Source organism: Hyperolius riggenbachi, chromosome 4 (genome assembly GCF_040937935.1).
Source record: "Hyperolius riggenbachi isolate aHypRig1 chromosome 4, aHypRig1.pri, whole genome shotgun sequence".
Lineage (NCBI taxonomy): Eukaryota > Metazoa > Chordata > Amphibia > Anura > Hyperoliidae > Hyperolius > Hyperolius riggenbachi.
In genome coordinates this window covers 233,657,385-233,671,081 of record NC_090649.1, presented here as the reverse complement: position 1 = coordinate 233,671,081, position 13,697 = coordinate 233,657,385, and the positions used below count along the sequence as shown (strand labels likewise).

The 13,697-nt window shown below is 44.2% G+C and overlaps 1 protein-coding gene across 6 annotated transcripts in view; it reads right to left on the bottom strand.

Annotated features, from left to right (window-relative positions):
- COL19A1 (collagen type XIX alpha 1 chain) overlaps positions 1 to 13,697 on the bottom strand; it is a 1,086,226-nt gene that overhangs the window by 806,251 nt on the left and 266,278 nt on the right. For all 6 annotated transcript variants that reach the window (XM_068281448.1, XM_068281450.1, XM_068281452.1 and 3 more), the window contains exon 10: positions 3,984 to 4,037. In XM_068281448.1, coding sequence (XP_068137549.1) covers positions 3,984 to 4,037 — 54 coding nt within the window. The remainder of the gene's footprint in view (positions 1 to 3,983; positions 4,038 to 13,697) is intronic.

Genomic DNA, 13,697 nt, shown 5'->3' with positions numbered 1-13,697 from the left:
TCATTTTACACAGTTTAAAAAACATTTTTCTTATGAAACTTTGAAATCGATTTGCTCAAAAACTATTAGCTCTTTTCACAAAATTTTTTTTTACTATGTTCCTACTCATCTGCTTAACATACATGCCAAATTTGGTGATGATAGCATGTACGGGGGCTTTACAATTAACCGCAGAAGTTAACACTATTTAATTCAATAGAAATGCACTCGGAACACGAAAATTCGGAACACGAAACTCGGTTTTCGCATGCGGTACACGAAATTTCGACGAAATCGGAATTCAGCTGTTCCGATCAGCCCTACGGTTCGCCTGCGAACGGTTCCATGCGAACTTCCGTGGTTCGCGTTCACGTCCCGCAGGTGAACCTTTGCGAAAGTTCGGTTCGCCCCATAATGCACCATGGAGGGTCAACTTTGACCCTCTAAATCACAGTCAGCAGGCACAGTGTAGCCAATTAGGCTACACTAGCCCCTGGAGCCACTCCCCCCTACTAAAAGGCAGGCAGCGGCGACCATTACGGTCACTCGTGTGCCACTGCCTGCCTGCATTAGTGAGAGTAGGGCGAGCTGCTGCACACTCTCTCTCATAGGGAAAGATTAGTTAGGCTTAGCTTGTTCCTGGCTGCATACCTGTTCTGTGAACCCACCACTGCATACCTGTTCTGTGAACCCACCACTGCATACCTGTTCTGTGAACCCACCACTGCATACCTGTTCTGTGAACCCACCACTGCATACCTGTTCTGTGAACCCACCACTGCATACCTGTTCTGTGAACCCACCACTGCATACCTGTACTGTGAACCCACCACTGCATACCTGTTCTGTGAACCCACCACTGCATACCTGTTCTGTGAACCCACCACTGCATACCTGTTCTGTGAACCCACCACTGCATACCTGTTCTGTGAACCCACCACTGCATACCTGTTCTGTGAACCCACCACTGCATACCTGTACTGTAAACCCACCACTGCATACCTGTTCTGTGAACCCACCACTGCATACCTGTACTGTGAACCCACCACTGCATACCTGTTCTGTGAACCCACCACTGCATACCTGTTCTGTGAACCCACCACTGCATACCTGTTCTGTGAACCCACAACTGCATACCTGTACTGTGAACCCACCACTGCATACCTGTTCAGTGAACACGCCACTGCATACCTGTTCTGTTCAGTGAACCCGCCACTGTATACCTGTTCTGTTCAGTGAACCCGCCACTGCATACCTGTTCTGTTCAGTGAACCTGCCACTGTATACCTGTTCTGTTCAGTGAACCCGCCACTGCATACCTGTTCTGTTCAGTGAACCCGCCACTGCATACCTGTTCTGTTCAGTGAACCCGCCACTGCATACCTGTTCTGTTCAGTGAACCCGCCACTGCATACCTGTTCTGTTCAGTGAACCCGCCACTGCATACCTGTTCTGTTCAGTGAACCCGCCACTGCATACCTGTTCTGTTCAGTGAACCCGCCACTGCATACCTGTTTTGTTCAGTGAACAGTTTGGTGTGTCAGTGTATAGCAGTACCTTAATTACACTACCTGATTGATGTATACACATGCAAGATGTTTTAAAGCACTTTAGGCCTGTCATTTAGCATTCAATATGATTTCTGCCCTTAAAACGCTGCTTTGCGTCAAATCCAGATTTTTCCCCGGGACTTTTGGCGTGTATCCCACTCCGCCATGCCCCCCTCCAGGTGTTAGACCCCTTGAAACATCTTTTCCATCACTTTTGTGGCCAGCATAAATTATTTTTTTTTCAAAGTTCGCATCCCCATTGAAGTCTATTGCGGTTCGCGAACTTTAACGCGAACCGAACCTTCCGCGGAAGTTCGCGAACCCGGTTCGCGAACCTAAAATCGGAGGTTCGGCCCAACTCTATAAACAGTCTGCTATAATCAAACTCAGATCAACAGTTAAGCTAATTTCCTTAAATATTGGCCAATGTCAGTCTAATCAGCAGGCTGGCAGTTGTAGCTCATATATAAAACAGTATTTGTAATCCACAAAGATGTAGGGGAAAGCTCACTCAGAAGAGCAGCAGCAGGAAGATGACACAAGCTGGAATACTAGATGTTTATCAATGATCCTCTTCAGATAGGCCTTGACAACTCAGAACAGATTGTTAGTCCAATATACAGTTCAGTCTCAGGGAGGCCTGACCATGTGAAAGTCACAATCCGACAGGAATCACTCATTCAAATTTGGATCTGTGAATCTGCAAGGAGTTCAGACAGTGCAACTCTGTGTAATCCACTCAGATCTCCATTAGGCCTCTTGCACACTGCAAGCAATTCAGATTCAGATTCCGCTTTTTAATCAGTTTTTACCTCCGATTCAGATTTGCAGTGTGCAAGGAGCAAACTGCAAATCTGAATCTGAATCGGAAGTAAAAACAGATTAAAAAGCGGAATCTGAATCTGAATTGCTTGCAGTGTGCAAGAGGCCTTAGGGTTTTTCTGTGTTCCTTTCCTCCAGGCAGTTCTCTCCCAGATCTCTCTGCTCCAGGTTCACTGCAGTTTCTAGCCCCTCCCTCCCTCTCTGAGCTAAGACTTTCTCTCATTGGCTACACATCTCCACAGTGTAACAGCTGCTCCCCTATTGGTGAGAGGAGCTCTCACTTTAGATGTAGGAGGGGAATCTGTAAGCACTGCAAACTATAAATTGTTTGAGAGCTAATTTCATAGAACTGAAAATCCCAGCAATATTATTACACAGAGAATACACTTTGTACAGGTACTTAATAGCTATGCTGACAGCATAGCTACAAATGAAAAGGAGAAAATAACACTTTTCATATTGATCAAACATAATATATTTGTAAATAGTTGATTAAACAAGGTTGTTTTTTTTTTCCTTTTATAACTCAACAAATTTAACCATTATGTATATTAATTAATAAAGGGAACCTAAACAGAGAAGGATATGGATTTTGTATTTTAAAATAATACCAGTTGCCTGACTCTCCTGCTGATCCAGTGTCTCTAATACTTTTAGCCACAGTCCCTGAACAAGTATGCAGATCAGGTGCTCTGACTGAAGTCAGACTAGATTAGCTGCATTCTTGTTTCAGGTGTGTGATTCAGCCACAAAGAGATCAGCAGGACTGCCAGGCAACTGGTATTGTTTAAAAGGAAACATCCATATCCCTCTCAGTTTAGGTTCCCTTTAAAGAACGGTAGGCATTTTACTTTTTTCCAGACTGGGTTCCCTGTAATTGATAATAGGGCATTAGGTAACATGAGTACCTAGAGTCTGGCAAGTTTTTATATCACTTTGTTTTTGATAACTCATCCAGCCTTTGTTAGAGGTGTCTAATAAATGTGTTAACTGCACCATAACTAAGAGACCCAAGTATTCAGCCCAAAGTTTGTCTATGCCTGATGTTCACATGCTTAACATATACCATTTACAATACAAATTTAATCATTGCAAGAAAGCATTGCAGAGGCTACAGCAGGCTTATAATATGTTGACCATATCCAAACTATTATACAAACTGAAAAAACCATGGGCACACCTCAAAGCAAAGTGGCTGAAAAGGGTACACAGCATGCCTGTTAATTTGTGTGCTGCCAAGGCCTACAATGTACCGTAATTACTGGATATGGTGGTGCCAGGTGGGTAATTTGGGTGCTGGGCGCCTGATATCGGCTCCACTCTGCAGTTGCTTGCCTCCAAGCTTTCTGCAGTGGCTTTCACAGCAGCTCTCCCTCCCAGCTTACTGCAGCTGTACTCCACAGAGAAACACAGCTGCTGCACACTGCAGTGGCCAACATACTCCAACCAGTATCCTTCTTCAAATGCCAGGCAGCGATAGCAGAATATTGGTGTAATTACCAATATTCTACTATCTGCATTTCCATGTGCCCCTTTTAATGGGTGCACCTTTTTAATGTAAGCCTTCAAAGGGACTTTACAAGCCATACTTTCTGGAGTTTTTATTTCATGAAAAATGGATTTTAAAGTTACCTTTTCTCCAGTTTCTCCAGAAGATCCATTTTCCCCTTTGTATCCTTTTTCCCCCTGCAGGCGAATTAAGAAAACTTCATCATTATTGCAGATCATAATCAGACAAGCAAATATATTAACCTATTAGTGCTTAAAGATAGCTTTCATTACTGCTATGGTTTCCTCATCTATGAGCATTTCTGTCACTTCCTGCTGTGATAAAAAGTGAGATCAACCTTTTTTCAACAGGGACAGAGGGAATAGGATTAAAAATATTTTTTTTTTGCAGATTGGGAAGGAGACAAATCCTCATTCATGTCCCTTAGACCACTGAGGAAAATCCGTCCTGCGCAGCCCCAGGAGGGAGAGGGAGGTAAGGGGAATCAGGGAGCGCCGAAAATGCTGCGGAGGAGGGCTTTGAAGAGCCCCCCCCCGCAGATCAAAAACAGCCGGCGGCGATCAGACCCCCCCAGCAGGACATCCCCCTAGTGGGGAAAAAAGGGGGGAAGTCTGATCGCCAAGGCTGAATCCTGATCGGTGCTGCGGGCTGGAGAGCCCACGCAGCACCGATCACTGCAGAAAGGCCTGGTCCTTAAGTGGTTAAGATTGTGTACACACAAGGGGCTTTCTTGGTATTTTTACAGGCAATCAATCATTATGATTAATTTGTTGAGCCTTGATAGATCAGACAGGTATGCCAAACCAATATACACATGTGTATAGGCGCGTACACATGCTGGTCAAACTACGGGTTGTCAGACCCGCCTGCGGGGGCGGTCGTTTTGACAACAGTTCCACGTGAGCACAGGATGTCATCAGACTGATAAGACTGATTTTGACTGCTCCACCGAGCGGATCAGTCAAAATCAGTCTTATCAGTCTGACGACAGCCTCTACTCACATGGAACAGAACGACCCGTAGTTCGAAAAAGTCCAGCGTGTGTACACACCGTATGTCTTCAGTCTGAGCTTTTGTCCCTTGCCAGTCACCTTAAAGAAAACCTGAACTGAAAATTAAAAGTCAAAATAAGCATACCCAAGTCATACTTACCTTCCATGTAGTCTACTCCTCAGTGTCTTTCTCCTGTCCCGCATCCTATTTGTTCACTGTTATCAAGGGAATTTTCCGTCCTCCATTTTGAAAATGGCCATTACCCCATAACAGCTTTCTGGTCAGCACACTGTTAAACTGTAGACCTGCCCACTTGAGCCATAGGGAAACATGGCCATTACCTGGTACATCAGTTTTCCTCTCAGCTATAACTGACAGCAACTGATATTTTACTGACAGCAACTGATATTTCAGATCTGCCAAAATATTGTCAGAACTCGAAGGGATTATTGTCAGAAGAAAATGGTAAGCTTCTGAGAGTAACTGATGGCAAGGTAACTCTGTAATGTTCATTTGAAGTTACCTCATGTTTATTTTAAATATTTTTACTCAGTACAGGTTCTCTTTAAGTGCACACGCAGCTGCATCCCAACCGCATTGATGCTACACAGCAAGTGCTGATTTGATGTGCAGACCAGAGCCAATCAATATTTACTAACAAAACAAATCAGAAAACATTTACAAATGATTCAATCATTTTGATAATGTGTACCCACCTGTAGGATGGACAGAACAGAAGAACTGTTATCAAGGATATTTTAAGGGTTTTACTACACTTTTTCTTGAAAGATGCTTTAGTCCTGAAGTAGGCCATAAAAGTCATACATTGTGCTTAGCGGGCTATTGTGCCACCTTTCAAGAATAAAAGTGTCCAGTTCATTGAATGATAAGTAAATTTAGATTAGATTCCAGTAAAAGTTGAGTTTGTTAAGCTCAATCAATTAAGGAGGCTATGAAACTTTGACTTCCACGTCTGTAGCAGTGTGTAAAAGTACACCAAGAGGACATTATAAAGAAACAGTGTTTGCACTCATATACAATGACTTCTTGGTATTTGTATTACCATTTATAGCATCCATCATATTTTACAAGGTTTTCAAAAAAAAAAAGAAACTTATCAATCAGGCTTTAAATTCAATGGGAATCGGTAATGGGGAAAAAAAGCCAGCTACTTACCCAAGAAGAGTGGGAAGTCTCTATAGGACCCAGAGCCTTCCCTCTCCTTAGGTAAGTATCTGGCTCTTTCCCCATTGACTTTAAAGTGACTCAAAATTAGAGGGAAAAAGTAGAAGTAGAAGATGACACCCAAAGATGAGCTAAGCTACCAAGAGAATGCCCATGACAGCAGCAGATGTAAAACATACACCAAATAGTGTAAGGTCCATGGCAAGACAAGATTTTAGGAAATGCTACCAGAGCCTACAAAGGGCTGGGCTTAAAATAGTATTTGGTCATTAACCACAGCAGCACAAGAACTAGCTCTAACCACCAGATCAATAGAAGCAAGGGTCTAAAACACAAAACAGGGCCTAAAATGTAAGTTGTGCAAAGAGGCTTCAAAGACAGTCCATCACATCATTTCAGGGTGTAAGATGCAGGCAGAAACACCATGCAATTAATAGCCCAACCAGGTAGCTGGCAATGTGTACATGAACATCTGCACAGCATATTGGCTAAACTCTCCTAGGCTCAGATGGGAGATTGCGCAAAAAATTGCATTGATATCAGGACTAAGATCCTGTACAATTACCAGTCTAGACAGACCAAAAAGGTACTGGCCAGTTAAGCAGACATGAAAACATAATGATAGTAAAAAGACGAAACAATAACAATAGTGACCAATGTAACAGTGCCAACTGACTTTAACATCAGAAAAATAGAGTATGAGAAGCTGGAGAAGTAGTAAGTATAACCAATACACTAAACCACCATCTCTTCATGTACTTATGCAAAAAACTATATTTGTGGCATGCAAAAATAACCAGCAGCGGAACAACATTACCCTCCCTTAAAACCAATTAAAACCCTGGTCATGCTACAACAGCGTGTTTGTTTTATCCCACTGTCACCTTGATGGTTACAATCAGTCTGATCGCCCAGCGCAAGCCTATGCCAACCAGACTAATCCACCTCTCAAGTAAACTGACAATTTTGTGGGCCCACCACCGGCGCACACCGCGAGGCCTCCACTCACACACAGTTCAATATTTGGCCAACTATCTCAGCGCTGTATTTCTGCTTCCAAATTCCGCCATTCCAGGTTCACTGCTACTCTGTTTCAAAGTCCCTGCATCCGCTCTATTCAATATATTCCAATGTGTCATGAATTGACTGTTGACATTTGTACCGCTGCAGAGCGTGACATGAACCAGACTGGTGTATCATAGCCTTTCTCCGGAACTATGAAGATACTTCAAAATACAAAGCCGTGTCTTAGCAGCTGCTATACATCACCATCCCAAGTTGCGGTGAGTGGAGGCATCATCTCCGGCGATCCGTCCAGCAGAATGTTGCTTCCAGCGAGGGAGCTCCGCTCAGGGCTGCGTAATCTCCGCCTCAGCCCGACGCCACCTGCATCACCTCGCCCTCCAATCTGCTGCCGTCTCTCTCCAGGGGATTCCACGGGCGCCGCTCAGCGTTCCGGAAATGTGAGCGCTCACATGTGCAGACCAGGCCCTCCCGCTGACGCATTTCGCCTAGCCCACGGGGCTTTCTCAAAGCGTATTGGGTAAGGGCTACGTCCATTCTTTTCTCTTAAATCCTCTTTTGTCACTGCTCCGCCCCCCCGTTTTCTTCTATGTAAACACAGTGTGAGGGGAGTGTTTTGGGGAGGGATTCTCTTACGTATCGGCCTCTCTGTTTAACAACGTCATATTCACTTAGTCTTAAAGAACCACTGCACCACAGTCCATCAGACAATCACAGAGCGGTAAATGTCAATCTACTCCATCAGGATACATCACCATCTTGAACCTCCTCATTCTTAATCCAGGAAATACACCATATTGATATCCGAGTTGAGTCCCTGTGGTATCTTTGTTCCTAAACGATAAATCCACATCGTCTCAATCTTGTATAGTTCTCTTTCAATATCACCCCCTCTACTTGATATCTTCTGTTTAATAATTCCTTTAAATCTCAGACCTGAGGGGTCCTTATTGTGAAATTTCTCAAAGTGTGGTCCTAACGGACTATCCTTTTCTGCCTTTTCAATATTATTCACATGTTCCCCTATTCTTCTTCCTAATCTTCTCTTAGTTTTCCCGATGTATAGGAGGTTGCACGGGCATGTTATACAATAAACAATTCTTTCTGAGTTACAGTTAATGTTATCATGAATATCAAAACATTTTGTTCCATTAGCATTAGAAAAAGTTTTTGTTCTCTCCACCAACCTACACACATTACAATTTCCACAGCTATACATTCCTACTCTTTCAGGACATCTCCCTAGCCAGGTGTCTCGTTGAGAACTATTAAACTCAGATCTCACTAGTAAATTCTTGAGGTTTGGGGCCCTTCTTGCCATCATAAAAAGGCCTTTCACCCACAATGTTGGCTATCCTCCTGTCTAATAATAACACATTCCAATGTTTCTGTAGCAGGCTCTGCAGGCCATACCAGTGTGCTCCATAAGCCGTTATAAACCTCACCGGATCACAATTCACTTTTCCCCCCACTTTCTTTTTTGGGGACCGTCCCTCCCTCACTTCCTCTCTCCTTTTTTCCTTCACCCTCTGAAATTCTTGCTCCACCAGCTCCTCAGGATAGCCTCTCTGTACCAATCTGTACTTTAATTCATCACCTTCCCTCTCAAAATCTTGTTCCAAAGTGCAGTTCCTTTTATGCCTATGGAACAGGCCTCTGGGCACTGCCCTTTTCTGTGACATCAGGTGATGACTTGTACAATGTAACAAAGTGTTACCTGCTGATGGTTTTCTATAGGTGCTTGTTACCAATCTATTCTCTTCTTTTCGGATCTTCAGATCCAAGAAAGTCAATTCATCCCTACTGGCTTCAAACGTGATTTTTAAATTCCTTCCATTATCACCCAATACTGATATGAACTGCAGCAATTGGTCTCTGGTCCCCCGCCAGACCAGGAGCACGTCATCAATGAACCTCGACCAAAGTAGTAAGTCCTTAAAGGGATACTGTAGGGGGGTCGGGGGAAAATGAGTTGAACTTACCCGGAGTTTCTAATGGTCCCCCGCAGACATCCTGTGCCCGCACAGCCACTCCCCGATGCTTTGGCCCCGCCTCCGGTTCACTTCTGGAATTTCAGACTTTAAAGTATGAAAACCACTGCGCCTGCGTTGCCGTGTCTTCGCTCCCGCTGACGTCACCAGGAGCGTATCGCACAGGCCCAGTATGGTCTGTGACTGCGCAGTACGCTCCTGGTGACATCAGCGGGAGCGAGGACACGGCAACACAGGTGCAGTGGTTTTCAGACTTTAAAGTCTGAAATTCCACAAGTGAACCGGAGGCGGGGTCAGAGCTTCGGTGAGTGGCTGCGTGGGCACAGGATGTCTGCGGGGGACCATTAGAAGCCCCGGGTAACTTCAACTCATTTTCCCCCGACCCCCCTACAGTATCCCTTTAACCACTTAAGGACTGCAGTCATAAAACCCCTTAAGGACCAGAGCCTTTTTTTCCATTCGGACCACTGCAGCTTTCACGGTTTATTGCTCAGTCATACAACCTACCACCTAAATGAATTTTACCTCCTTTTCTTGTCACTAATACAGCTTTCTTTCGGTGCTATTTAATTGCTGCTGCGAGTTTTACCTTTTATTATATTCATCAAAAAAGACATGAATTTTGTCAAAAAAAATGACTTTTTTAACTTTCTGTGCTGACATTTTTCAAATAAAGTAAAATTTCCTATACATTTGAGCGCGAAAGTTATTCTGCTACATGTCTTTGATAAAAAAAAAACCATTCAGTGTATATTTATTGGATTGGGTAAAAGTTATAGCGTTTACAAACTATGGTGCCAAAAGTGAATTTTCCCATTTTCAAGCATCTCTGACTTTTCTGCGCACCTGTCAGGTTTCATGAGGGGCTAAAATTCCAGGATAGTACAAATCCCCCCCAAATGACCCCATTTTGGAAAGAAGACATCCCAAAGTATTCAGTGAGAGGCATGGTGAGTTCATAGAAGATTTTATTTTTTGTCACAAGTTAGCGGAAAATGACACTTTGTAACAAAAAAAAAAAAAAAAAAAAGTTTCCATTTCTTCTAACTTACGACAAAAAAAAATGAAATCTGCCACGGACTCACTATGCTACTCTCTGAATACCTTGAAGTGTCTACTTTCCAAAATGGGGTCATTTGTGGGGTGTGTTCACTGTCCTGGCATTTTGGGGGGTGCCTAATTGTAAGCACCCCTGTAAAGCCTGAAGATGCTCATTGGACTTTGGGCCCCTTAGCGCAGTTAGGCTGCAAAAAAGTGCCACACATGTGGTATTGCCGTACTCAGGAGAAGTAGTATAATGTGTTTTGGGGTGTATTTTTACACATACCCATGCTGGGTGGGAGAAATATCTCCGTAAATGACAATTGTTTTATTTTTTTTACACACAATTGTCAATTTATAGAGATATTTCTCCCACTCAGCATGGGTATGTGGAAAAATACACCCCAAAACACATTATACTACTTCTCCTGAGTACGGCGATACCACATGTGTGGCACTTTTTTGCACCCTAACTGTGCTAAGGGGCCCAAAGTCCAATGAGTACCTTTAGGATTTCACAGGTCATTTTGAGAAATTTCGTTTCAAGACTGCTCCTCACGGTTTAGGGCCCCTAAAATGCCAGGACAGTATAGGAATCCCACAAATTACCCCCATTTTAGAAAGAAGACACCCCAAGGTATTCCATTAGGAGGATGGTGAGTTCATAGAAGATTTTTTTTCTTTGTCACAAGTTAGCGGAAATTGATTTTAATTGTTTTTTTTTCACAAAGTGTCATTTTCCGCTAACTTGTGACAAAAATAAAATCTTCTATGAACTCACCATACTCCTAACGGAATACCTTGGGGTGTCTTCTTTCTAAAATGGGGTCATTTGTGGGGTTCCTATACTGCCCTGGCATTTTAGGGGCCCTAAACCGTGAGGAGTAGTCTTGAAACCAAATGTCGCAAAATGACCTGTGAAATCCTAAAGGTACTCATTGGACTTTGGGCCCCTTAGCGCACTTAGGGTGCAAAAAAGTGCCACACATGTGGTACCGCCGTACTCAGGAGAAGTAGTATAATGTGTTTTGGGGTGTATTTTTACACATACAGATGCTAGACACTTTTTTGCAACCTAGGTGCGCTAAGGGGTCTAACGTCCTATTCACAGGTCATTTTGAGGCATTTGGATTCTAGACTACTCCTCACGGTTTAGGGCCCCTAAAATGCCAGGGCAGTATAGGAACCCTACAAGTGACCCCATTTTAGAAAGAAGACACCCCAAGGTATTCCGTTAGGGGTATGGTGAGTTCATAGAAGATTTTGTTTTTGTCACAAGTTAGCGGAAAATGGCACTTTGTGAAAAAAAAAAAAACAATACATATCAATTTCCGCTAACTTGTGACAAAAAATAAAATCTTCTATGAACTCACCATACTCCTAACGGAATACCTTGGGGTGTCTTCTTTCTAGAATGGGGTCATTTGTGGGGTTCCAATACTGCCCTGGCATTTTAGGGGCCCTAAACCGTGAGGAGTAGTCTTGAACCCAAATGTCTCAAAATGACCTGTGAAATCCTAAAGGTACTCATTGGACTTTGGGCCCCTTAGCACAGTTAGGCTGCAAAAAAGTGTCACACATGTGGTATCGCCGTACTCAGAAGAAGTAGTATAATGTGTTTTGTGGTGTATTTTTACATATAACCATGCTGGGTGGGAGAAATATCTCTGTAAATGACACATTTTTGATTTTTTTTACACACAATTGTCCATTTACAGAGAGATTTCTCCCACCCAGCATGGGTATGTGTAAAAATACACCACAAAACACATTATACTACTTCTCCTGAGTATGGCGATACTACATGTGTGACACTTTTTTGCAGCCTAGGTGCGCTAAGGGGCCCAACGTCCTATTCACAGGTCATTTTGAGGCATTTGTTTTCTAGACTACTCCCCACGGTTTAGGGCCCCTAAAATGCCAGGGCAGTATAGGAACCCCACAAGTGACCCCATTTTAGAAAGACGACACCCCAAGGTATTCCGTTAGGGGTATGGTGAGTTCATAGAAGATTTTATTTTTTGTCACAAGTTAGTGAAAAATGACACTTTGTGAAAAAAACAATAAAAATCCAATTTCCGCTAACTTTTGACAAAAAATAAAATCTTCTATGAACTCATCATACACCTAACAGAATACCTTGGGGTGTCTTCTTTCTAAAATGGGGTCACTTGTGGGGTTCCTATACTGCCCTGGCATTTTACGGGCCCAAAACTGTGAGTAGTCTGGAAACCAAATTTCTCAAAATGACTGTTCAGGGGTATAAGCATCTGCAAATTTTGATGACAGGTGGTCTATGAGGGGGCAAATTTTGTGGAAACGGTCATAAGCAGGGTGGCCTCTTAGATGACAGGATGTATTGGGCCTGATCTGATGGATAGGAGTGCTAGGGGGGTGACAGGAGGTGATTGATGGGTGTCTCAGGGGGCGGTTAGAGGGGAAAATAGATGCAATCAATGTACTGGGGAGGTGATCGGAAGGGGGTCTGAGGGGGATCTGAGGGTTTGGCCGAGTGATCAGGAGCCCACATGGGGCAAATTAGGGCCTGATCTGATGGGTAGGTGTGCTAGGGGGTGACAGGAGGTGATTTATGGGTGTCTCAAGGTGTGATTTGAGGGGGGAAATAGATGCAAGCAATGCACTAGCGAGGTGATCAGGGCTGGGGTCTGAGGGCGTTCTGAGGTGTGGGCGGGTGATTGGGTGCCCGCAAGGGGCAGATTAGGGTCTAATCTGATGGGTAACAGTGACAGGTGGTGATAGGGGGTGATTGATGGGTAATTAGTGGGTGTTTAGAGGAGAGAAGAGATGTAAACACTGCACTTGGGAGGTGATCTGATGTCGGATCTGCGGGCGATCTATTGGTGTGGGTGGGTGATCAGATTGCCCGCAAGGGGCAGGTTAGGGGCTGATTGATGGGTGGCAGTGACAGGGGGTGATTGATGGGTGGCAGTGACGGGGTGATTGATGGGTGATTGACAGGTGATCAGTGGGTTATTACAGGGAATAACAGATGTAAATATTGCACTGGCGAATTGATAAGGGGGGGGGGGTCTGAGGGCAATCTGAGCGTGTGGGCGGGTGATTGGGTGCCCGCAAGGGGCAGATTAGGGTCTAATCTGATGGGTAACAGTGACAGGTGGTGATAGGGAGTGATTGATGGGTAATTAGTGGGTGTTTAGAGGAGAGAATAGATGTAAACACTGCGCTTGGGAGGTGATCTGATGTCGGATCTGCGGGCGATCTATTGGTGTGGGTGGGTGATCAGATTGCCCGCAAGGGGCAGGTTAGGGGCTGATTGATGGGTGGCAGTGACAGGGGGTGATTGATGGGTGGCAGTGACAGGGGGTGATTGACAGGTGATCAGTGGGTTATTACAGGGAAGAACGGATGTAAATAATGCACTGGCGAATCGATAAGGGGGGGTTTGAGGGCAATCTGAGCGTGTGGGCGGGCGATTGGGTGCCCGCAAGGGTCTAATCTGATGGTTAACAGTGACAGGTGGTGATAGGGGGTGATTGATGGGTGATTGATGGATAATTAGTGGGTGTATAGAGGAGAGAATAGATGTAAACGATGGATTTGGGAGGTGATCTGATGTCGGAT